This window comes from Hetaerina americana, unplaced genomic scaffold (assembly GCF_022747635.1).
Source record: "Hetaerina americana unplaced genomic scaffold, ioHetAmer1.1.p SCAF_6, whole genome shotgun sequence".
Lineage (NCBI taxonomy): Eukaryota > Metazoa > Arthropoda > Insecta > Odonata > Calopterygidae > Hetaerina > Hetaerina americana.
The window spans coordinates 934,813-960,824 of NW_027287205.1; the positions used below are offsets into that span (position 1 = coordinate 934,813).

General features: G+C 39.8%; 1 protein-coding gene across 1 annotated transcript; it reads left to right on the top strand.

Moving 5' to 3' along the window:
* The first annotated feature begins 299 nt into the window (after nucleotides 1–299).
* On the top strand, nucleotides 300–8,778 carry LOC139695208 (pro-resilin-like). Its single transcript, XM_071593894.1, has 3 exons — nucleotides 300–473; nucleotides 5,114–5,386; nucleotides 8,234–8,778. The coding sequence occupies exons 1-3, from the start codon at nucleotides 300–302 to the stop codon at nucleotides 8,480–8,482; spliced, it is 696 nt and encodes a 231-aa protein (XP_071449995.1). The 3' UTR covers nucleotides 8,483–8,778.
* The last annotated feature ends 17,234 nt before the right edge of the window (nucleotides 8,779–26,012 follow it).

Here is a 26,012-nt window from a genome sequence, read left to right on the forward strand (position 1 = left end):
AGTCCTCGCGGTTGCGCAAACTGTTCCATCCGAGGATGAGGAAGAGTTGAAGGCGCGGCCGGTTCGATGTTCCCACACTGGGGAGATGTATTGCACGCTCTCCCCACCACAATCCACTTATTTTTTAAATTTTTTCCTGAAAAAAACGATCCATTTCGCTCGTCTGCCTTTCCCGCCACCTGCCGTTCCCACACGGACTGCTCCTTTTGCGGATTCCCTTCCCCTTAAAGAGGCTCAAGAAGATGAGACCCCTTCTTGCAATCCCCCTCCCTCCTCCCCCACCTACCTCTCTCTTCGCAATGCAGATCGGAATCCCGAGCGAAGGGCCCGGCGGACGTGCACTCACATATATAAAGGGGAACACGAGGCCCACTCGGACATCACTCACCAAAGCTCTCCTCTGGGCAACACACTCAAAGAAGGAAGAAGAGGAGCAAAGCAGTCTCTCCAACAGCAAATCCACCAGCATGAAGGTGAGGAATCCTTTTCCGCCCCTCGTTGAGCATAATTCACTCACTCTCAACTCTCACTGCTCTGATTTTCGACTCCAAGCTGCAATTATTTCGTCTCGAAGGACGTTCACTCCCAGTTGAGTTGAAGCTTTGCGGATTATCATAGTGCGTCGCGTGTGTTAGACTCGATGAAATCACTCTTATTAGAAATAAATCGTGACACAACAATTATAATATCCAATTATCAACGCACGATAATCTCTTTTTGGATCTTGTCATATTATCGTGCGACCAAACGCATCTAATATCGATTATTACCTCATGCAAATCAGAACATCACGCACGCATTTCATTCTTAAACTTAAATAAACACCGTAACTTCAAATTAAACTTAAATAAACACCCTAAACGGGGGATCGAAATGATGCGGTGGCTAAAATAGGCTTCTCACTGAGAGGAGCCGAGTTCGAATCCCGGAGGCGGCAGATATTTTTCAGTGCTGTACCGATCCCACCATTTAGATGCTTTGTGGAGAGCGCTTTGGGTAAGTACTCCGTCCGTCAGATAGGACGTTTAACTCCGGACCCCTTGGCGCCTTTTGTTGTTAGAGTAGGCTAATACCGATCCGGGATTCTCTCTCCACCCTTCCTCCTTTTCAATCCATCCCTAACGTCGCAAATGACCTTAAATGTCGGTCGCCTCCCCTTAAAACTACCACAACACCCTTAAACAGCTTCCACTTAATTTAACACCCTTAAATCAGCTTTAACTTGACTAAACACCCTAAACTCAATTTTCACGCGTTCACTAGTCAAGGAGAAATTATCTTCACGGTTACTGATCAATTAACTCAAAACATTCGGCTCTTTTTTTATCTGATATGAACTAAAGTTTTTTTATAGTCTCAATTTCACCCGAAAAAAGAAGTTTATATATCTATATATCCGTCAATAATCTAAATTTATATTTTTCAGACCATTAAGACTTCGATCGATAGACAGCGAAAGTTTCGGCGTCCACCACGTAGATTTTCACTTCTACAGACACTAAACAAATTATTCATGCAACTCGGCTTCTTTCCTAATGTAAATTTTAAACTTTAAACAATCTGGACAGAATTTTGTGCCCTTAAATCCGGCCAACAGATTATTTTAAATAAACTTTTAGATTTTGCTAAATCAAGCGTCTAGTCACCAGAGCCACGCCGGCTTCAAATCATAAGCAAGATTAACTCATGTTAAAGGTTTAAAGGTGATTAATTATTCCACCTGCGAGACTTATAGACTTCAGTACTGGAATTAAATTGAGTAAGGCTTTCTATTGAACCGCAGGAAGCGATTAGGAGATCTTGCACTGCACACCTCAAATGCACGTTTGAGGTGTGCTTTACCAGTTCCAATGAAAGACGGGAGATTCAAGGGAGGGCTCAATCCTGTTCTCCCTCTGAACGCATAACTCAAAACCGCATAACACGAGGAAGACGCTGCAAGGAGCATTATGGCGAACGAGTGGAAAGCGTTTTGTAGCGGAAGAGAAAATGCGGAAAGGGACGTGTTTTTTCAATTTTTCCCCCACGGTTTTTGCAAGGAAAAGAATCGCAGCCTCCATCTTAGAGCTAACTTTTTGAGCGCAGAATTTCCTTTAAAATGAATGAAAATAGCGTGTTTGAAAGCGGGTCTCTTCTAATTCACCCAAGAAAAATGACAAGGAAGCTGAAATATGAAAGCAACAAAAAAGGTCGCTCAAATTTAAAACCTCCCATTTTTCAATTCCATGAGTAGTCCCTTTCTCTCTTTGACCGTATTAATTGTTCATGGAAAAAATGAGCAGCGGAGGCGTCGGTATTCTTTATGTTTTCTGGCGTATTGGCAAACCACTTCCCTTCACCTCATTTAACTAGCACTCTTCTTCCCTTTGAAATTTAAAAAATGTTATCTGTTTAAAGTGCTAATAACTAAAGAAACCATAATCGAATTCACAAAATAAAAATGAGCGGTTGAGGCACAGGGCAGTCTATTGCGAAAGCGTTAAGATGAAATTTGACGCATCAAACGAGGAATAAGGTTTTCCTATCCGAAAATTGGAAGAGCATAATTGCAGTAGTAAGCAGTTGAACTATACATAAGAATGCCTTTTAAATCACAGCAGATTTAGATACTTAAATCTGAGTATAAAGTGCTTACGTATCACCATGGCAATGGCTAAAAGAGTAACAAAAAATATAATATTGGTTCAACATATTTTTTTATCAGCTAGGGTAGTTTGATAAATTTTCAGTGTAGAATAGCAATACTGTTGCTGCTCGTGCAAAAGCGCTGCAGGCAAAAACGGCTTCATCGACAAGTGAATACATCCAACACTAAATTCTCATCATAATGAGAGCTAATGTACTAGGAAAATGCTTGAAATAGAGGGATGTACTCGTTGAGAATGTTCATGAAAGAGCGAAAATACAATGCGATTCACGGGGCTGGAAATAAATTTTGATGACACCATATACTATATGTACGTGTCTTAACATTATCTTTTAAAGTGAGTGGGAGTACTTATGAAGTTTCACCAAACAAATTTTCATAGCCGTAAGGGTGGGTAAAAGTTTTGAGAAATAGGTCCCAGGAACAAAACTAATCCGGCGACTCATTTTTTTCATGAATGAGAAGCGAGAGAGGAAAGTGTTTTTAGACGAGCACTCCTTGTACATTTCCCTGTAAGTCTAAACCTCTCATTCCCCGACTTCATTCCCCTTCATGCCTTACTTTCATTCTCACTTTCATTCCCAGACGAAAGCGATGAGTGGCATACAACTGCCCATTGATATTGGTTGATTTTTTTCCGGTACGTATCGTAAAACGGATATTCGGTCACGCAACTTAAAAGTAAGCATAAAAAATACAAGGAAACAAAATATTACCCTTGTATAATTTTCATAAAATATGTTGCTGCTTCTTACATTCACGTAACTATTGAAATACCTTTCCATATGAAGGAGGTCATTCAAACGAGACAGAGAAATTCGCGAAAGAAAATAAGTTAAACGCAGAGCAAACTACCAAGGGAACGATTCCTATTTCTCCACGCTGACAAACGGGAAATCTCAAGAAAGCATGCTCAAGGAGCAAAGCGTCTTTTCAATGGGCGAACGGTTATCATAGGACTAACATACAGCAACACATATACATACTATATATACATACGTGTATGTATTTTTATATATATATAAATATATATATATAAGTAATATATATATATATATATATATATATATATATATATATATATATATATATTACATATATATTATTTATTTAAATACATACATAAATGTATATATATATACATTAATTTATGTGTATATATACATATGCATATATATATATATATATAATATATAATATATATATATATATATATATATATATATATATATATATATATTCACACATGTTTCTGTAATTATATAACGGTTGCCATATAACTCTTATAAGTTCTTTAATTATTCATAAAATAATTAAATTGGAATAGTTACACAGCCAGCCACAATTTGGCTTAAGACTTGCAATGGGTGAACATGGAACGAGACATGAGGGAGGCGGAAAATGTGAGTGACTGAATTTGGAGTAAGAATACGATTTTTCACTGCTATCGCACGCCATCCGCGAGGAATTGAATTCCCTTTGAAATTGAGTAATTTCAATCAAATTTCTAAGAACTTGAAGACCAATTCAAAATAAAACATAATTCGCAAGTAAGATGTCTGATATCTGCAGCGGATTATCACGACATACACTTGTATTCAATCAGCAAAGAGATTTAAGCCTTCAATTCAAATCTGGACTTGTTATTTTTAATCTATAGCTAATAACTATTTGATATTATCTGAGTATTTCTATATTTTACTGCTTGAGATTCAAAATTAGATTATATTTTAGAGTAAAGCTACATAGGAGCGGTTAAAAAGTTTAAACTTCCCACTTTGCTTCGAGAAATTATTTTCGTCAGTAACTTCGTAAGCTAGGATACTATCGTAATTAGTCTATATTCCATGCACTGTTTGGGGACACCTACGAACCTGCTTTTTTGATGACTTGTATTTATGGTGGACATCCTCGTGGTAAGAGGAGAATTAGATAAGATTGTGCAGAGATTTGAGGTCCAGGAATTGAGCTATCGTATATACTTCCCAAATCCCGTAAGTTTCTACATCCAAACCCCGCATGCCGCCGCAAGGGAGTGTGGCAGGGGGAGTTAGATTACCTCCTTTATTTATGCCTCCTTTGTTTATGCCTAACATTAATTTTAAAAGATTGATTCCAGATCCATACCGAGGACTAAGTCAGCTTCCTAATCTCGGCAGCATGTCGACAAAGGAAACCCAAAGTCAAATCACGAAACCTTCACACAATCAAAAATTTCCTTTAGCGAAGCGATTGACCAAGAACCTTTGACCTGGTTGCGCTCCAATTTGTGTGTTCATAGCAGTCAAAGTCTAATGACCGGTTTCAGCATTACCTCCGGCAAATGTGCACCTTTCTCATTGTCCGAAAACTACCATTAGACAACAATCGCCCCAAACTCCGATTGGCTGTCCACTGTCTACGAGGGTCATCGCGACCTCCACGCGACCACGAATTGAATTAATCGCCGCTCCTTATCCTTTGAAGGTCCTGTTGATCCTGGCTGTCGCCACGGCGGCCCTGGCTATGCCCGAACCTCCCGCTCCAGGTAACTCTTACCTCCCACCCTCCAGCAACTACGGCCCTCCATCCTCCCAGTACGGGGCCCCATCGGGTCCCGGCAGCGGATTCCGCAACGGAGGGCAACGGAATGGAGGAAACGGCCGCACCAGGGCCCCATCCGGCAGCTACGGAGCCCCCTCCAGCCAGTACGGCCCCCCTGGGGGTGGATACAACGGAGCCACCGAGGATCCCTACGCGGTGAGAAACACACGGAAATGTGTATTAATGCTATTCTCCAAGATTTCAAATCAATCAAGTCAATGGAGAGAAATCTACCGGCTTAGGTAGGGGTACGTTTCCGCGTCTTACATAGCTACGCTCCATATCAAAGTTTTTACGGGTCTTTTCTTAATATCCTTAGTTTGTTATATTACCGGGACGAGAACTTAATGATTATTGATTGCGCAGTATTTGATATTTGTTTAGGAATTTGGCATAATATTGGGTAAATACTTTTTTAATGCATAGTCTAGAATTGAATAGCGCTTTGGCAGCTAGCACAACGTTGAAGAACTACGGGGTGAGACGGAATGGACTCCCTGATTTGACGGGTGAATTGTAAAAAAACCAACCGAGTTAGTTTCAAAAATGTTCTATTTCTGAAAATTACATCTTACGCCATTTCATTTTTATTAGACTTTGAAAATCATTTCATTCATGATTGTTTACTGAGCCGGAAAACGTAACAAGTAAAGGTAAAAAGTTCTCCAGCATCTCACAATAGCGCACAGAGTTCACAGTAATAGTTGAACCTCGAGATTCAAAGAAGTAAAGTGCAATAATTCCTACAGCCCACCAAACTGTCACTTTGTCGCTACGGAGATGTCTTGCGTGAAGTTCGCGAGGGTTGTCAGTCGTCCAGTAACGAAAATGTTGCTTATTAACTGAGCCGGAGGGGTGAAAATGCGCGTCATCAAATGACCACAGAATAGTGTCGGGTTGCACAGATATGCATTGCAAGCATCTGTACATTTTACCCGGTCTTCTGAACTCAATTCTGGAAGAATCACCATCCTGTATGTCAGAATTTATGAAATTCGCCTCACCGTTCTGGGCGATATTCCAGCAGCATCGGCATGTTTCCACGCGGAGCGCGATAGAGACTGTTCGAAAGACGCTCTCTCACTACCACGATGTTTGCAGGTGCCCGCACACCTTTAGATCACCCAGTTGGTGTTACAGGAAGTGCATATCCCGTTGCCAGTGCACTAGTAATCCATTTCCTAAAAGTTTTAACATCAGAAACCCTGTCATGACTAGTCAAACCAAACCGCCTACGAATAGTCCACTGCATCGCCACCAAACTATTATCGTCCTTAAAAGAACGTTTCTACGACAAAGTCTCGATGCTCATCAGACCACTCACTGCATAGTAACCACTAAAAAAGGGGTTATTTGCCCAAGCCAACTTCGGAATTGAGTGACGGTATGATTAACCAACTACTCCCAAAGGTAGGCGATAAGAGATCAATTTAACGTCCCATCTGGCGGACAAAATCTGAACTATTAGCAGACATACTCCGCATAACATTCAGATATGTAGAAGCTACGACCTGAATCGTTAGGCATTAGGGAGCATTCATTTACGTGGGGGCCTATATGTTAGACACCTTAAGATAAGGCAGCTTGAGTTTGGACGCCTTACGCAACAGTACTGACACTCACATGTAGCTCAGGGTAAGGAATAAACAGATGATGCCCGAATGTAAGTATTTTAATATTTAGGATAACTTCTGCAAACATTTATGCGTAGTTGCAAAACCGAGTAATGGTTTTTGGGCTCACTTTACGATTCATTCGGCAGTCGTCTCTTAAAATTTTCCATTTCTTTTTTTTTAATTTTACAACTTGGGGTTTATTGTTCTAGTTCAGTTTTCATTTTTTAAACGAATTACACTGGACTCTTTATGGATAATCCATTTTTTAATATTTCGCTCTAGTTACTTGGTAAAAGAGTTCACATTTCAATAACATTAAACTTTTCATCTTATTTATATGGTTTTTAACTCCATGGCAATTTTTCGGTCATTATGGCGCAAAGGTTTGGCGAACGACCTATGAGCTCACAGTTGGATTCAGGCGGACAGCTATATTTTTACCAACGACATTCCTGAATTCTTACACTCTTCAATTTCAACAATACGCTCATCATTATTTATAATATTTCTATCAAATCAAGATTTGGGAGCACACAAACGAGGCATAGATACAAATACGATGGTAAAGACGATATACTTTGTCATGAAATGAAGCACCAAACAAAGAAATATATTATTACCTCTATTTAACAAATTTCTGTATCCAATAACTGGATAAAAAAGATTTATTACAAGAATTAAACTACATTCATGCGATAGACGCCAAATTTCTCTTGCCTATTAATAGCTCCGCCTTTTCTCACCTCGCGTTCGTAAAGCCCTTCGTTTTTTTTAAGGAGTAAAAACGTATGCTGAGGATTAAAATGTTATATTGACCAAAATATGTTTGATACACTCCCACCGTGGCTATTATTCTTCTGCTAATCGTCTCGCTTCTAGCGCTTGGAATCCTGGGTTTGCAATATGGCGGACGTATTTGGGATTCACTTCTTGTATTCTAAATCTGGGGCCCTAATAAAAAGGTGCCTATATATTTGCGCTACATAACGAGTTTACAACACCCAACAAGATGGCGTCCACCCTAAATCTGAGCGATTTAGACGACAAATTGACGAACCCGGGCGCAGCTTGAATCTGGAACTACTGTCACCGTTAAGGGATCTGTCCCGAGCTGACATGGTGAGCAGTCAGTAGACAGCCCACCGCACTAATCGGAACATTATTCTGGCTCCTACCGGGATGAAAATTAAAGAAGTATCAGTCAATGCATCCCTTAATCGATCCCGCACGATTGAGGGGAAATTGATTCCCTGTCAACCTCTCTAAACGATACCCTACGCAGGGGATGCGACATATCTAGGGACCAGTCGAACTGTCTCGACCATCTCAAGTCCCATTTACATCGCTGATCACTAAGTTAAATGTGGGTGCCCTCCCATTCCCATAGGAGCCCGCCAGCTACCAGTTCCAGTACGAGGTCAACGACCCCGAGTCCGGCAACAACTTTGGTCACAAGGAGCAGCGCGAGGGTGAGCGGGCCCAGGGAGAGTACCACGTCCTCCTCCCCGACGGCAGGACACAGATCGTGACGTACACGGCCGACGAGAGGGGATACATGCCCGAGGTGAGGTATGAGGGAGGCGGCGGCGGCGGATACGGCCGAGGACCCGCAGGGGGACAGAGGAACGGATACTAGGGACGCCTTGACACGACGAGCTGGCCGGTGGAAACGCCAATAGCACGGGACTGCGTGTGACTCCGCACCCCGTGCCGAAATTTACGCTTCTCAACGGAGGGAGTTGGTGGTGCTCCACATTGCATGCTAGGTGTTGCAGGTCGCATGTTCGACTCCTGGGATCCTACAAGAACGCGTGGGGACACCTTGGAGCGCCGCTTTGCAACCATGACTAATTTATACACCAGTACAAATTTGTACAAAAGTTGTAATTATATGTATTATTTTATGTGAACGTGATGTATCCATTTGATGGAAAGGAATAAAATATTATTCTGATTTAAATAATTTGAAATTTTATCAATCTCACCCGAAGTCCTCTGTTCCCTGGCGAAGGTATTATAGTTATTATCGTGGTGTGTTAACAAATGGACATCCACACCAGAAGAAGATTTTGGAGATAAAAATTTGCTGTGGAGCGGTGTATTATCTAAGGCATTCGAAACGTTAGCTCCCCCATTGCATTTCATGCATGAATAGTTCGTCAATTTTTCCAGTAAAATACTCTCTCGCATAAATACAAAAACTCGCGTGAATCTTGTGACCCTGCGCATCAAAGTTAATTCCAGTCAAAGACTGAACTTCCTGCGCACTAAAAAAAAGAAAAAAACTCGGATAAAAACATCTCTATGCAACTCTTCATTCCCATTCGCACTGTTAAAACTTTTTCAGAGAGAAAAAAAATCTTCCCTCACCGGGATCCGAACCCGAATCACCAATTGCCCAAGCCGAGTATCTTAGCCAGTTAAGCCACCGCTGCCTTGAGGACTAAAAAACATGATGTTGTGACGAAATGCCGTGCATAGTGACTAGCGTTTAAAGTTGGCTTTAAACTCGGCAACGTAACTGGCTAAGGCACTCGGCCGGACGTCAATCCCTGGTTCGAATCCCGGTCAAGCCGAATGATTTTTACATTTTTAACTTGTTTCATTGTGATGCACACTTAGCGGATGACTACGTTAAAAGTTACTGCCGTGGCACCTCCCGGAGTTTCTCGGAATTTGTTTAAAAACTTGTTCAAACGAGATATTTCAATTTTTCTCCACCCTAGAAATGTCCTTTATAGAAATAAAAAATCACTTAATATCCGCATGACTGTATGCTCACGCGTTTTGGATTTCTCAACTTGAAATTGTATGGAATGATTTCCACGACGATTTTAATTTCCCAAAATTCCAATGTTAATTCAAAAATTCAATACACTGTGCAGAAGAGTGTAATCCAAAGATGTTAATAAAATGTCAAAAATGTTACAAAAAGTGAATAAAAAATTGCCGGCCTTGCCGGCCCCAGTGGGGTAACGTCCTCGCCTACCAACCCGGAGGTCGCGGGAATGATTCCCGCCAAGGTGGATTTTACTCAACCTATGGCTTGGGTGCACATAATTGTCTTCAATGTCGTGTGAAATGGTTAGTTGGAAGAAGATACTCCAAGTCTCGATCTCACCCAAATAAGTCGATAAATAAAAGAAACAAATAAAAAAATAAACACATGATATAAAATATCGAGTCATTAATTACTTAAACCTAAAATGGGACCATTTTTTAGAGGAGCCGACAGTTCACCGAATAGAAACTAGTGTTTTGTACACTTGGAGATCCAGCCATAATTAGGGTTTCGTGGTATTCCATCTCCCTTATAATCAAGTCCTCCCGCTCTTATTTTTCACTATTTCTTTGAAATGATAGAAAGAGGTTTCCTCACTTTCACTTTGGTGATAGCAAAAACACTCCTTATGTGTCACAACAACTAGGAAATTAGGGTTATTATGAATTTTCCTGAGCTTTTCAAACATTGTCGGATTGATCCGAGAAACGAGGACATGGACTGGAGCGATGCTCTTCCACGAGAGGACCCAATAAATTACAACGGCCGAATAAATCTCTCAATACGAGAAAATAAAATGCAAGCATTGGTTCATGAAAAACATTAACGGGTAAAGCATAAAAAATTCTTTTCAATTCAGGATTGGAAGTACCTTAAGCAATACCCCTGCTTTATTTTATTCAATTTCATATCTTATGTTTTCTTACAAACTTTTTGTTTTCACTACGGTAGAGATTATCTGCAGTTTTTTTCTTGTATGTAACATAGTTGACGTTACACATCTACACAGTACCCCGCAAGCCGCCGCAAGGGTATGTGGCGGAGGGTAGGCCACCACCCGTTAACGAGAATAAAACCACCTGCAAAACCAAATCATTTCACCTCTACAATAATATCAGCTTGTCCATGCTCTCGGCAACCTTAATCTCACGAAAGAAAGTATTTAAATGAAACAATATTCAATAAAAGGATACGTACATTCAAATTATGCTGTAGAACTATAAAAAAAGAAAGTAATCTTCAACATTTGCAATTGCAACGGGGAAATTAACCGAAATCAACATCCCACTTACAACCATGAGGTTAAATGGTTATTCATTAAAGCCAATCCCACTTAGAACAGCTTTTTTTTATTGATTCGCTGGATGACGATTATCTAATACCCAAAAGCTCAGTTAGAAACGTTAACTATCAACTTTTAAAAATGATTTTAGCAATTGTAAAGTGTGTAGAATAAAAACCCACGAGAGCTAAATTCATATCCGAAAAATCCTCTGCGATTTTCATGTGTAAAACTTAAACATCAAATAACAACCACTGAGAAATGAATACTTTCATGAGTACATACGTTCTAATTTATTAATAAGAAGCTCAAAATTTCTAAGAAAGATGTTCTCCTAAGGCAATTCCGTGAACGAAACATTGTTACTAAAATTGATACTAACACGCAGGTCTACAATTATTTATCTAAATATCTTTTAAATATATTTTAGGAGGAGTATGAAATGCGTGTTTCTCAACCGTATATGGTATAGCGATAAAAATCATCTACAGCGAAGTGCTCTCAATATAAAATGAATAATTCTCTATTCCCATTGAAATAAATTCATGCGCATTACTATCCTAATGCACCTTATAGAGGTATACATGGTATATATATATATATATATATATATATATATATATATATATATATATATATATATACTTATATATAAACATATATATACATATATATATCCATATACATACATATATATCATATATATACATATATATATATCCATATATATATATATATATATATACACACACACATAAATTAATTTCTTAGGGGATGACAAGTATGGGTTTAAGAAGGGGAGAGGCACGCATGATGTCATTGCAGTAATAAGATCTCTAATCGAGAGGAATATAATGTACAATCCGGACGTATTTGCATATTTCCTAAATTCCGCAAAGACTCTCAATAGATTGAATTGGATAATCCGCAACCTGTACATGTCTCAGACTACTCAGGTGCGAATGGGGATCGTAGAGTCCGGAAAGGCAGTGTAAGGAAGAAATGTAAGGCAGGGTTGTTATTTCTTTCCGGTGCCGTTCAACGCACATGCGACGAAAATGATTGAAGAGTTAAGGGGAGAACTGGAGGTGGGAATGACAGTCGGCGGGGTATTCGTAAAATCAGTTAGGCTGATGACCAAGTTTAGATTGTAAGTCAGGCAAGGGGTTGGCAAATTGCTGAGTGAATTGGGTATTCAGTACGATAGATATGAGATGCAAATCAATATAAATAAAAAAAAGGTAACTCTGTTTTTCATAAAGAAAAAGCTACCCTAAGGATTAAAAAAGAGGGCAGAAATTAGAGCAGGTAGAAGAGTTCACGTATCTCGGTATTGTTTTGGACCAACACGGTCAAAGTAGTAGGGACGTAAGGAGAAGTCTTGCGCAAGGCAAATAGGCTTTCACAAGGAGGAGGGAGTTGATGACGGGGACGTTGGGTAAGGATATTAAGAAAAGACTCGTAAAAACTTTGATATGGAGCGTAGCTATGTACAGCACGGAAGCGTGGTCATTGAAGCAGGAGGATGGACGTAGACTGGAGGCTTTTGAAATGTGGGTGTGGAGAAGAATGGAGAAGGTGAAATGGACCGAGAGGAAAACAAACGAGGAAGTACTTGGTATGGTGGGAGAAGAGAGGGGTTTGCTGGGAGGAATCCTATGGAGGATGGAAAAATGGATGACGGGGGTATTGACCGGCAGTGGGATGCTGAAGATTGAGGGGAGAATGTTAGGCAAACGAGGACAGGGCAGGAATAGGATAGGGTTGTTGGATGGGATGAAGGGGGGAAGAAAGTACTCAGAGATGAAGAGGGACCTCATGTAAAGTAGGATGTTGTGTTTTGCTAGGGGCCACAAATTATATATATATATATATATATATATATATATATATATATATATATATATATATATTACCCGTTCAAACGGATTCTTCGAGGAATGTCGGAGATGTACAGTCCAACGAAGACATTTCACCAATTTTTCACTCCGGTATCGAGCGCATTAGGTAAAGCCCACGCTTCATCGCCGCATACCTAACCCAAAATTAATTACGCCGTGAAAGCCCTTTTTCCCTTAATTCCACTTTCTACCGCATGATATTGCCTCAGAGGTTCCCGCATAATTTATATGAAAACGAGGGTCATAATACGGAAATATGTTTTAATAAAGGTTGTTGTGGAATAAAAAGATATTTGTGCATAAATGAGAGTGAAAATGTTAAGAGGATGAAGCATAGTAAATTTAAACTTGAATTTCATCCGAATTGCTATCCTAATTGGTGAAGGCCAGCGGAATGGAAAGTTAAAAAGAAGAAAAATGAAATTAATATTCTGAACTGATCGGAAGAATGGATATATGGTCATCAACTGTGAGCATAGTTTTTTTATAAGATGCATAATTTTCCATGGACATCTGCAATCCTCTTTATCTCATCTCAGCGCAACACTGCAATTTATAATGGTCGATTTAGGGTTTTTGTCCTTCATGGTCCAGGAGGATTTGAGAATGGAGAATTTCACTTTACTTTGAACTGATGAAACTTTTGGCATATCAATACCATGTCATTCAAGCTGACTCTGAAACATCCTCGCCATTCGTGCGAAAATCTACTTGCGTATAGAGAGTGACATTTGCCGAGAAGGGAACATGTACCATTCGAATGTGAACAAATTGGAAATGTATATGCATGAAATTCACGTATCAGTTCCTACACTTTTACAGATGTTGCAAGTGAATAATTGATTTTTTACGAGCAATCACCACAGCTTCCTTCTAGTTCTTCTGGATTCACAAATTGTATGAATCTTTGCAATTGAGGTACAATCGAAATTAGAGCAAATCTCACACTGTGAGATACTTTGGTGACTGAATGAGGATTGAAATACTCACTCAGACTTATACAATACTTAATCTGGATGCTCTGAGTGCGCACACATACGACATTATCCCTGATATCCTCTCTACCAAACCTCTCTTCCAGGGCTAGCACAGTGCAGCGTGATTTGGCCGGTGCAGTCATGCCCTGGCTTAATTTCTTATCAAAAAAAATGGATTGAAGCTCAAAGAATGTTAACTGAATAACTGTTCAGCAGGAAATTCTCACACTCAAAGAAGCTTTTCTTTTTCAAATAGAACTCACTGCATTACCACGCAACACTTTGATCTTAACTGAAAAACTGGAGGCAAAGTATTAATTATGAAACAAACATTTTAGGGCTCACCTTGCAGCAGTATTCAGTAAATAATGTTAATACATCGGTGACTTAGGGTCCTAATTGAAATCAGTAACCTCTTAAAATGAAGAACTACTCGTACTTATATATATTGAACAATCATCCATTTATACTTTAAACTTCCAGTCTTCACTTCGTGGAATTTTTTGATGCCAATATTAAATGAGTTTGTAAACCAAGACAATGCTGTTTTTCCATTTGGTTTTCTGATTCCTCGGCCACCGACTTTCACTTCCGGAAAAATCCCCCGGTCCCACACAACCACGGGGGGTGGTTTTATAGACTTGAGACTGAAAAGCGATAATGAATTCTTGAGGAGCTCTTGGCAGTTATTTGCTCTTGGGAAACCTTGCCTTGATTCTTGGACCGGGAAATGAAATTGTCATGTATTTAATCTATTATTTATTCGTCGATAAACTAAACCATAAGCAGGATATGCAAATTTCATTATGAATATCAGTCGAAATTAGAATTAATCCAATCACGTTTCTTAAAACACCGCCAACATTCGACACTAGGGCGCTCAAAGCAAAGGCTCGCGGCCTGTATGGCGATCACCAGGAGGTGCCAACCTTTAAGTATACATCCAGCACTTCGATATAATCTTCCAAATTTCGCCTCTTCTACTTTTCTTTTATTTATTCTAGTACTCTGCAAGCCACCGCTAGGGTATGTGGCAGGTGATGAATGCAAACCGGACTAATTTTGTCATTTCAAATCATTCCCTTGTAAATGTCATTTCCTCATCCTATTCATTTGGCTGCGAATCTCTCTCCGAACTCCACCATAGCCACATCAACTATTTATTATGAGCGGAGATGGATTTTGATGGACGCCCAGCTTCTTTACGCAAACATTCAGAAGATACGCATCTTAATGTAAAACATATCGAGATTAAAATTGAAGAAATATTGAAGAAACTGCTTTTCTAAAAATACTTAAATACGAAAATAAAATAGATGGAAATAATAATTGAAATTATAGAGAGAAATTCTAGCCAGCAAAGCTCCAAATATATCGCTGTTTTCCCAGTCAATCTTATCATGAGGTACAAGTGAACGATGGCGCCTTCTGACTGCAAGATGATGAACTAATTCGGCAACACACTTAGATTCAAGGTCCATTCAAATAAGATTTTTAAAATTTGAATAGTTAATCGCCATCCGTTACTCTTCGATATCGATAAGTTATTGGGGAATAATGCAATATTTTTCTATCATCCCGATACTACATACTATAAAGAAGGGACCATTTGCTCTCAATTTCGCCCAAATAAAGACCTCAGTCTATTTATTGATACAATGATAAATCTAATAAATTTTAATTTTAGAGGTCAAAGGGAAGATTTGGATTTGTGGAAAAGTTATAAAAGTTGTTACACGAATACTGAAACGAAATAAAGTAATATTAATTCGATAAAAGCACTTTGGTCCAAATGTGAGCATTTTATCATTTATGAAATCATTCGAAGCGTTGGCTGAGCGCTGATTCTAACAATAACTAGACCGATACCAAAAATATATTAAATTCGAATATCATGCGGTGCGCAATTCTGCCGCGCTATAAAGTAGGGAAAATACTTATCTACAACGGGACGCTTCCGTGTGAAAGCTAAGAAGAAAATAAATTAGTGCTTCGATAACTGGGGCAAGAGAAAATGAGTAAATTATAAGTAATACCAACGCATGTCAGCGATAATAATACGACCCGTTCGCAAAATTCGGGAAAATATGGAATATTATTGACATACTGTTATAATATTGAAATTTTATAATTATAAGTGTTGTCTTTTTGTCAAATTAATATATTCATAACAGTTAATGTACTTCATACACTATTCCCCATCTATGTTCGCCACCCATATAGTCAGGTCGGTAGTATTTCCACGTCGGTTAGTATTACATGGGGGAGGTATGATAGCTTATTCTGGTAGGGTGATACATACCAGATTGGTCAAAGTTAAGGTAGTCCGCGCAGCGTCTGTTCCTCAGTGAGGCGGTTGTGAAGGCGTCTGACCCCAGTGGGGCGGCCACCGAGTGATGGCGGCAGATGCAGTATGAGGGTATGGAAACTTAGCAGAGGAAGGGTTAAATTGATGCGCTTTAATAGAAGATTAAAACACTAACGGGTAGTAAAGAAAATCTATGTTTACACTCAGAGATAAGACGGGTAAGATGATATTTGAAAGAGAAAAGTTCGGAGAGAGATGGAAGGAATTCAGAATCTGTACATACGAGTATACATACTAGTATATGTTCTTTATGTACTGTATGATAAAGAACTTAGGCTAGGAAGCTTAAACATAAAAAAAACACGATGCAGATGAAGATGGCTTTTGTCCAAGCATACCCGACGATGAGATAGAAAGGGCACTAAGGGCGATGAAATCAAATAAGGCCGTGGGGGTGGACAGCACACCTTCAGAACTATTCAGAGGTTTAGGGAAATGTGGGAGGAAGAGTCTATATGGACTGATTCGTATCGTCAATGAAGACGGAATCTGGCCGGTGGTCTTTTTTGTGAGATCAGCGTTAGTTCCAAACCCGAAAAAGGTAAAGGCTACAGCATGTGAGGACTACAGGACAATAAGTCTGATTTCCCACGTTGCTAAAGTTGTTCTCAGGATCATCAACAAAAGGATAGAGAGTGGGGCAAATGATTACATAGGGGATGATCATTTTGGGTTTAGGAAGGGGAGAGGTACGCGTGATGCCATTGCAGTAATCGAGAGGAATATAGAATACAATCAGGACGTATATGAATGTTTCGTAGATTTCGAAAAGCCGTTAGAAGGAGTGAATTGGGAAAAACTAATGAGCATATTGCAGGAAATAGAAATAGGTTGGAGGAACAGGAGGCAATCCGCAAACTGTACTTGTCTCATACTTCTCAGATGCGAGTGAGGAACGATAAGTCCCTATAGTTGGTGCAAGAGTTGACGTATCTCCGAAGGACAAAATGGTCAAAGTAGTAGGGACGTAAGAATTACACTTGGCACAGAGGCTTTCACAAGGAAGAGGGAGTTGATGACAGGGAAGTCGACCAAGGATGGAAAGAAAAGGTTCGTGAAAACTTTGATGCCGAGTTATGTACTGGTCGGAAATATGTTCGCGGAAGCAGAATGACAGAATTAGATTGGAGGCTTTTGAAATGTGGGTGTGGAGAAGAATGGATAAGGTTAAATGGACAGAGAAGAAAACGAATGAGGAAGTACTTGGTATGGTGGGCGAGGAGAGGGGTTTGTTAGGAGAAATCATCAGGAGGTAGGAAAAATGGATGAAGGGCGTATTGATCGGCAGTGAGATGTTGAAGACTGTAATTGAGGGGAGAATGTTAGGCAAAAGAGGAAAGGGGAGGAACAGGATAGGGATGTTGGACGGGATGAAGGAAGTACTCAGAAATGAATATGCAGTTGTCTAAGGGTAGGATGTCGGGTTGTGTATTTTTAGTAGAGTTATGAGATTCATAATTGAGTCATTTTGTTGTTTTTGTCCGTCAAAAATCTAAATTTACCGGTAGATTACCAATAATAATTAGCTACCATATTTTTTTATTATTAAGGGTGGTAATTATAAACAGTCCAAATACAGATATTGGCAAAATATTTTGCCTACTTTTTCATCCGGGCAACTTCCCAGAATAAATTTCAATTGGGTTAACTACCCTTTATCCTTTCAGATCACGAATCTAATAAATAATATCAAAGGGTATACTAGAATAGACGGCCATAATGTTTTCTTCTCCAATAAAGTTGAAGGTGAAACACAGTTTTCAAATAAGTCATGAGGAAAGTCGTAGATCAAACAGCCACATTATTTTTTATAAAACTCTTACTGCGTGAAAAGCAAAATGAAAATTAGACCACTTTAAAGTCATGGCTTATGAAATTTTTATCGCATTATTAACATAACGATCTTTTAACCTGTAAATAGAGTACCAGTCGAATATTTATCGCGTAAACCTCATTAGTTATGAAACTAACGCGCATGATTTTACTGTGCCGCAAGTATCCATGGTAGAGGTGTAAAACCGGTCAGGAAACTTGGTTTCGGGTTTGCCCCTCTAACGCAGCCGGTAGCCAGTTTGCCATGAGCAGTCTGAGGAGAAAGACTTGCCTCCGTGTGAAGTGTATTTTTTGACTTTGTAACACGGTAAATGCACGGTCAAGCTCCAAAATGACAGCCGCACGTCCTTCATCGTTACCAATTTATTGGCCCGGAACAGCAAGACCCGGTGGTCCCCCAGCTCCCTTTAAGTCCCGACTTGGCTCCGTGCATCTTTTTTTGATTCCCCGACTGAGAGATAGAGCTGAAGGGAAAGCATTAGGAGACCGTGGAAAACATCCGAAAGCATGTTACAGCGTTCCTGAGAGACAGTCCCATCGAGGAGTTTGAGGGTGCCTTCTTAGGCGTGGCACACACGTCTCCGCAAGTGTATTATTGTTCCAGGGGGAGAGAGTAGTTTGAAGACTATTAAACATTTGTGCAAGTAGAAGCAATTAATCTATTTTCCCAGAGATTTCGCATTTCTTTTTTAGTGGACCCTATAAATTTTTTTCGATCCGTTCACTCACGCATTTCTGGTCATGAAATATCCTTATTTGGGCCTCTAGCAATACGTATTTTGTACAGCATATAGGCCTTTCTGTGCAGCATACTACCACTCCCTCTGATAAATGACAACTGCGACTTACAGAATACTGCAAATTGAAGTTCGGGAAGTGCTGCACACTCGGGGAACATGGTCATCAGGTCAGCAATTGAATTACTCCTATCAACTGATGTGGAAATCGAACAGTGTACATAGTGGACAAGGGTTAATAAGGCTACGGGCGTCTTTGGATCGAAAAAGCGATTTGCGATCAACGAGACATATCCGTCAAAAGCTTTCTCTGTGCGATACTCAGCTTTGGCTCATAATTTTGTGAGTGAGATTCTGAAGGAGACCTCTAACCTCTGGACGGTGAACTAGTTCTGTGACCTCCGAAAAATAAAAATTGCAGGAAAGGTTGGCGAAGCGATAGCGGTGAGTTTGGCAAAGCTTGTCAAGCGAGAGCATGCATAGATCGGCCAGGAAATGAAAAACGTTTTCTCGGATCCATTACTTGAAAAAATGAGATACTTAGAACGCCATATCCTCTCCACAGGTTTTTCATGTAAAAAAACTAACTGAGAAAACATGGATGGAATAGTTTGTTGGCATATAAAGTAGATGAAAATTTTTAATAATTGCCTCCAAGTAGGGATCAAGGCCAAACAGGTTTTCAATTAGGAAGTGATTGATTGCAGTTGACCTCGAGACCTCGTAGAGTAATATGCGAGGGTAATCCCAGAAAAGCCAGATCCAGCATAGAAAACACAACAATGGTGGAAGAAAAGGTATTTTTCAACATAATCTCCTTTTAGCTCCGTACACTTTTGCCAGCATTGTGCAAAAAGTTCGATACCCTTTTTATAGTGAGAACTGCTTTGCTCCTCATGATAGCCATTAACTGCCGACATCACTTCTTCACGGTTTGAAAATCTTTGACCTTCGAGCTGTTTTTTCAAGTTTGCGGATAGAAATAATCCGAGGGGATAAAATCTGGCGAATTGGGTGCATGACGTAGCAATTCAAACTTTGATTCTTGAATGTTGGTCATTGCAATAACGAATTTTTGAGCCGGTGCATTGTCTTGATAAAATAACACTTTCTTCTTAGCCAAATACGACCGCTTTTGCTTGATTTCTTCGCTCAAACGCTGCAATAAGTTCCCATAGTACTCGCCGTTGATAGTTATCCTTTTTCAACATCGTTAATCAAAATTACCTCAAGCGCATCTCAAAAAACCGACAGCATGACCTTGTCTGCAGATGAAACGGTGTTCGACTGCTTTGGAGACGGTTCTACCTTTTGAATATATTGTTTTGATTGTTCTTTTGTCTCGAGTGTGAAGTAATGGACCCATGTTTTATCCATGGTTATGGAACGGTGCAAAAATTCTGCTTTCTTGCGGTGAAAATTTGCTAAAAACTGAATTGAAACATCCTCACGGCATTGATTTTGCTCGAGTGTGAGGCCCTATCTTGCATACAGCTTTCTCATGCCCAAATTTTCAGTTAATAGGCGATGTACCGCACTTTTTTGAAATGCCTGCTATGTCTGCTAACTCGCGCACTTTTTCGACCGTCATCCAGTATCACTTTGTGGATTTTCTTCACCGTTTCCGGAGTCGTCACCTCATTTCGTCGACCAATACGATGCTCGTCTTGACAGCTCGTACGACCTCGTTTTATCTCTACTACCCATTATTTTACTGTTGTAAACCAAAGAGCACACTCACCCAGAGTAGAATCCAGTTCAACTATTATATTGGTTGGGCTGAGGCCTTTCAAGTAAAAGCATTGTATCACATAACGATGCCCAATATCCTCCATTTTCAGAAATGTATTGAAAAAGTTCACAATTGATGGCTGCCAAACAAATAAAAGACAACGTAGCGTCTTCAAACTTGAAACATATGCTTTATAAATTGCGTACCCTCTAATACAGTGATACTTTTCAAACAGCTACCACCATCTCTAGGTCAGGCTGGGTACTTCTGCGACCACCCTCGTAGATCTCAAAACTAGAGTGAAACCTGCCAGGGCATATGTTTTCTTTAAAAAGAGGCAATGAAAGCACAGGATATCTTTCCATATGGAACATGTCACGTTAACAAGCAATTATATATTGGAGAAGGCCTTGGACAACGTCAAATAGAGCAAAGTATTCGAGGTACTAGAAGCGCGCGGACTGGACCAAAACGACAGAAGAATTATACATAACCTCTACAAGAATCAGGTTACAAAAATCAACTAAAAATGGAAGAAAAATAGGAGCTAAAATAAACAAAGGAATAAGACAAGGATGCAACCTCTCGCCAGTAACATTCAACTTATACCCATAAGAGGCAATAAAAGAAACATATGAATTGGGTTTCAAAGGAGTCAAGGTAATAGGAGAAGAAATCAACATGCTCTGCTTTGCAGATGACATCGCAATAGTGGCCGAAACGCGAGAGGACCCGCAAGCAACTCTAAGTGCTATGGGCCAAGCACTGAGGGGAATATGATATGAGCATCAAAAAGAAGAAAACTAAAATACGTTTGTGTGGAAGAGAGAAGTTGAATGAAGGCATTAATATTCGAGGGATGAAACTAGAGCAAGTAGAATCCTTCATCTACCTGGGCAGCAACACAACATGTGATGGAAGAAGTTTGACCGAGATCAAGCGAAGAACAGCCCAACCAAAAAACGCATCCATGAAGAAGAGGCAATTAACTATGTTGAAAGAACCTAAGGCTGGAAACAAGGAAGCAATTCGTCAAAAATTTCGTGTGGATCACGGCGCTCTATGGTTCCGAGACCGTTTAGAACATTGGAAAAGTGGACCAGCGAAGAATAGAAGCCTTAGAAACATGGTGCTGGAGTAGAATGCTGATTAAATGGACAGGCAAAGTGAGGAACGAGGAAGTATATAGAAGAGCAGAAGAGGATAGGACCGTATGGAGAACTCTAGGGCAAAGAAGAAATAGATGGATCGGACACACATTGAGGTAAAATGGATTGATTAGGAATAAAAAATGGAAGGAGAAATAGAAGGGAAGATTCCACTGGGAAGACCATGAGATAAGTGCATGGGATAAATTAATAAGCACATAAAAGAGAGAAGGTATCAAGGATTGAGGGATTTGACATTGAATAGAGTAGAATAGAGGGCTGCATTAAACGAATCTTAGGATTGAAATACTAATGACGATGACGGAAAAGTTAAGGAGAAATATTATTTTGCATTGTTACAATTTCCCTTCATTTGGCCACAGTTCAGACACATTGAAGATAGGTATAATTTGTCATTTAAAAATTCAAAAATAATGAAAAATTTCCGTGATAACACTGCATTGCTTTGAATTTCTTTTATAAAACGAGGCGCGTCACACTATTTATTAACAGCAACTGAAGACGGCCGATAGACAGGTGAACATTCTCCACATGACTTAGTTCGCTCAATGAATATAAACCGTGAGAATTCACTACCATCATTGAATATTTATAACCCCACGGTAGAGAATTGTAGGGAAATAAAATAATTGTTTAGCCAGAAATAAACCTATTTGAGACCAAGCACAATTTGAGATTAAATTAGCCAAAACCATTCCCACTGGACGAAAACAAAATATTACCTACTTCTCTTTTGAATTCCGGAATCAAATAGCGTTACTAAATGGCTTAACACCAATGTCTAGCATTCCTAGCAAAACTCATCTCATCGTGCGCATAATGATTGCGGACGAGCTTGGTTCAGTCGGTCGGGCGATGACCTTGTGAAGCATCGCGGTGGGACGCTGGCGTTGCCCCACTGGACCGAACTGGGACTGGCCGTCGCACGGAGGCCGGGCGAGGTGTCTTGCGTTCGCCTGAAATCGTTCCACCGAACGATTTTCATATTTAATTACTGACAAATAGTCTCCGCATATTTTCCCGCCGTCGTGGAATCAACCCGCATTGCCAAATCACGCCTAAATGAGTTGGAGAGGCGAGTTCTTCTCTCGACTATCACTTAATCGTTTTTTTTGTGATTAATGCCTCCGTAATCTTCTCCATCCACTTCCACCGTGATATTGCTCCCTCCAACTCTCTCTCTCTCTCTCCATCTCTTGCTGACTGGCACTTTTCGACCAGATTTATTTATTCGACGGAAAAACTGATTCCATCCTAATACGCAGAGCGTCTGATAACCTGTCCCATAGTGTTCACAGCTGTGATTAATTCCCTTCGAAAATATTTCCGTGACAGGCTAGATTTCCACACTCTCTGGTTTATTCGAGACAGTTCTGAGCAGACCCTAAATATATACACTATAAAAGTAACGCGCATTCTCGGGGAAAAATAGCTTTATCGATTTACGTCCTTGTACAAAAGCATAAAATTCTCCAAAACACTCTCCCCCTGCATCAATTATACACTTGTGGAGACGTGTCTGGAAGACACCCTGAAACTCCTCGACGGGAATGTCTCTCAGGAACGTTGAGTAACATGCTTTTGGATGAGGGTAAAAAATAAACTTTACAGCTCCACAATAAAGATTTAATACTTCACAAGACCATGGTTTCGATGCTGCGATGCATCGTCATCAGGTGGCAATGACAATTCTCAGTATCGAAACCATGGTCGAGAAATAATAAATCATTTTTGTGTAAGTGTTGAGTTTCTTTTTTACACTCATAAAGAAGGAATTCCACATAGTTAGGCCAGACAGATACGTACAACATTTGTGAATTGAGTTTTGATTGCTCTAATCATACGAAGTTCACACATCGGCCAAGGAAAGGGAGCCAATTATATTCCCACGTAAAATCTGCGATTCACGACATTTCTGAGACTTCCTAAGTAAAATTATCCGGAGGTAAATTACTTCCTCCCTCTATCAATGTAAAGATTGGTACTTGCAATGTCAGGTAATTACTTAAATGTGAGAGATTAGACACCCTTAAAGCAGAAATGGGAAGAGTCAAACTGGAGATCAAGGAATTGGTGAAATGAATGCTCATTTAGGCTAAAACAGTAAATGGAAACGAAGGACTCGGAATCACAATGAACACATAAAGGGGATAATACTTTTCTAATATAGAAATCTACTCACCGTGATAAACACATACATGATTGGAACACAATATAAGATACACCTGGAAGATACTGGGATATAAAAATACCCAACCAATCAATTATGTTTTGGTGAAAAAGCGATTCTTAAATCAAAAGACAGCAAAAGCTATCCTCGAGTGATTGTTTAGAGAGACCATGATCTCGTAACGAGGAAGTGCAACTTGAACTTCTATTAAATTAAAAAAGAGGAATAAACTTCTATGTAATTTAGCAAATATAAGATAAAAAGAGTAAGTTAGGAGGATATATTTGGGAAAGACTAATGGCTACACAGCTCATCGAAACAGCACCAGGCATATAAAGAAAGCATAGATGTCGGGAAATCAATTAAGTAATCAAATAAGCCAAAGACACCTCGAACCAGTTCATAAAAACAACATGTAAAATATGAATGCCTGACGATACACTCGAGCCGTTCAATAGTTCCTAAGAAAATCCTAAAGACTTTGCTCGTAATTTCAATAAAGTTTTGTTACTAGTATGCCTAAACTTTCACAAGACTTCCGTTAAACTTCCAGCCAAATCCGTCACGTGGTTTCTTTTTATTGTCGATTGAAGGAACAAACTTTAGTTTATTTAGATAAATGGAAAAAATAAGTCCCGTGCGGTGATCAGGCCCCTCTTTATAAACAGTTTAACACAAAAAGATATCAAGCTGAGTTGGACGAAGTTCATGGTATATCTTCTCCTGTGTATATTAAGTTGCTTTTAGGTGAGGCGACCGACAGCTGAGGTCATTTGCGTCATTAGGAATGGATAGGAAAGGAGGAAGGGTGGAGAGAGAAACCCGGCGTCTGCATTAGCCTACTCTGATAACAAAAGTCGCCAAGGGATCAAACAGTTTAACCTCCCTTCCGGCGGACGTCGTACTCATTCAAAGTGCTCTCCACCACAAAGCACCTCAAGTAGGGATCTGGATACCAATGGAAAATATTTGTTGTTTCCAGGATTTGAACCCAGATCCTCTCGGTAGGAAGCCTGTACATTAGCCACCTCAACATCCCGATCCGCAAATTAGTTTAAATCTGGCCGTACATGCACAAATACCCATCGTTCGGGACGTCCGATAGAAGTTACTCCCACGGATATGGTTAGCAAAATTCGCGATACGGCTATGAGTGATCGAAAAATCAATTTTCGCGAAATACTTCGCACTACGGAAATATCACCCCGCAAAGTGTTTTCAAATATTGAGTGTTAAAAAAAGGGGTCATGATGGGTGCCGGGTTTGCTCTCAGGGGAGATTAAACGCAGTCGCGTGGTCGATTCAGTGTTTCTTTTGGCACTTTTTCATCGCAATCCTAAAGAGCTTCTGCGTCGATAGACGCGAAACAGTAAACCAAACATGGATTCACGGCTATACTCTGGAGAAAAAGGGGCAATGGAAACAGTTTCTTGCCAAAGGTGATCCGCTTCCGAAGAATGAGAAGACGGTGAAATCGGCCGACGGAGTCATGGCAACGGGTTTTTGAGATGAACGCGGAATACTATGAATAGATTACTTGCAATAAGTACAACTGATGAATGGGTAATATAATGTGTCGTCATTTCACCGACTAAGCGAAAAAGTCAAGAAAAAACTTGCTCATTTCAACTAGAAAAAATTCTCTTTCATCAAGAAAACGCACGGGTTCACTGTACGAAATTAAAGTTTGAATTACAATGACCGTACCGCATCCACCAGATTTGACCAACGGTGACTGTTTCTTTAATTTCCAAGCTTGAAGACATTTCTCGGTAGATAGCGATTCACGTCGAACGAGGAGGTCATCACCAACGCAGATGCCCATCTGGAAGACCTTAGGAAAACCAAATTTCTTGGCGGCTTACAAAAGTTGGAGCAACGCTGGAAAAAGTCAATCGACATAAAAGGAGATCATGATAAGCATGAACAAAATGTATCAAAAATAATTATTCAATGCGCTTACCCATTTAGCAATGAATATGGCTATTAATCCAATGTAAGGTAATGAGGTGCCTGCAGATGTTATTGTGACCCCGGCAGAATCAGCCGAAGATATGAATACAATATCCAAAACCTTGTCCAGGGCTTTGAAAAAATTTAAACTGAGAAAAAATGCGAAGAAAACCAAAGCTATGATAGTTTGGAGACACTGGAAAGAACTCCCTCTACATTAATGATGGCTGAATCAATGGTAAGCCAAGTAGAAGAGTTCTGC

Coding starts and splice junctions, on each gene's coding strand:
- LOC139695208 (XM_071593894.1), top strand. CDS start 300: ATGCAGATCGGAATCCCGAGCGAAGGGCCCGGCGGACGTGCACTCACA. Junction 474..5,113: donor GCAAATCCACCAGCATGAAG/GTGAGGAATCCT, acceptor TATCCTTTGAAG/GTCCTGTTGATCCTGGCTGT. Junction 5,387..8,233: donor CCACCGAGGATCCCTACGCG/GTGAGAAACACA, acceptor CCATTCCCATAG/GAGCCCGCCAGCTACCAGTT.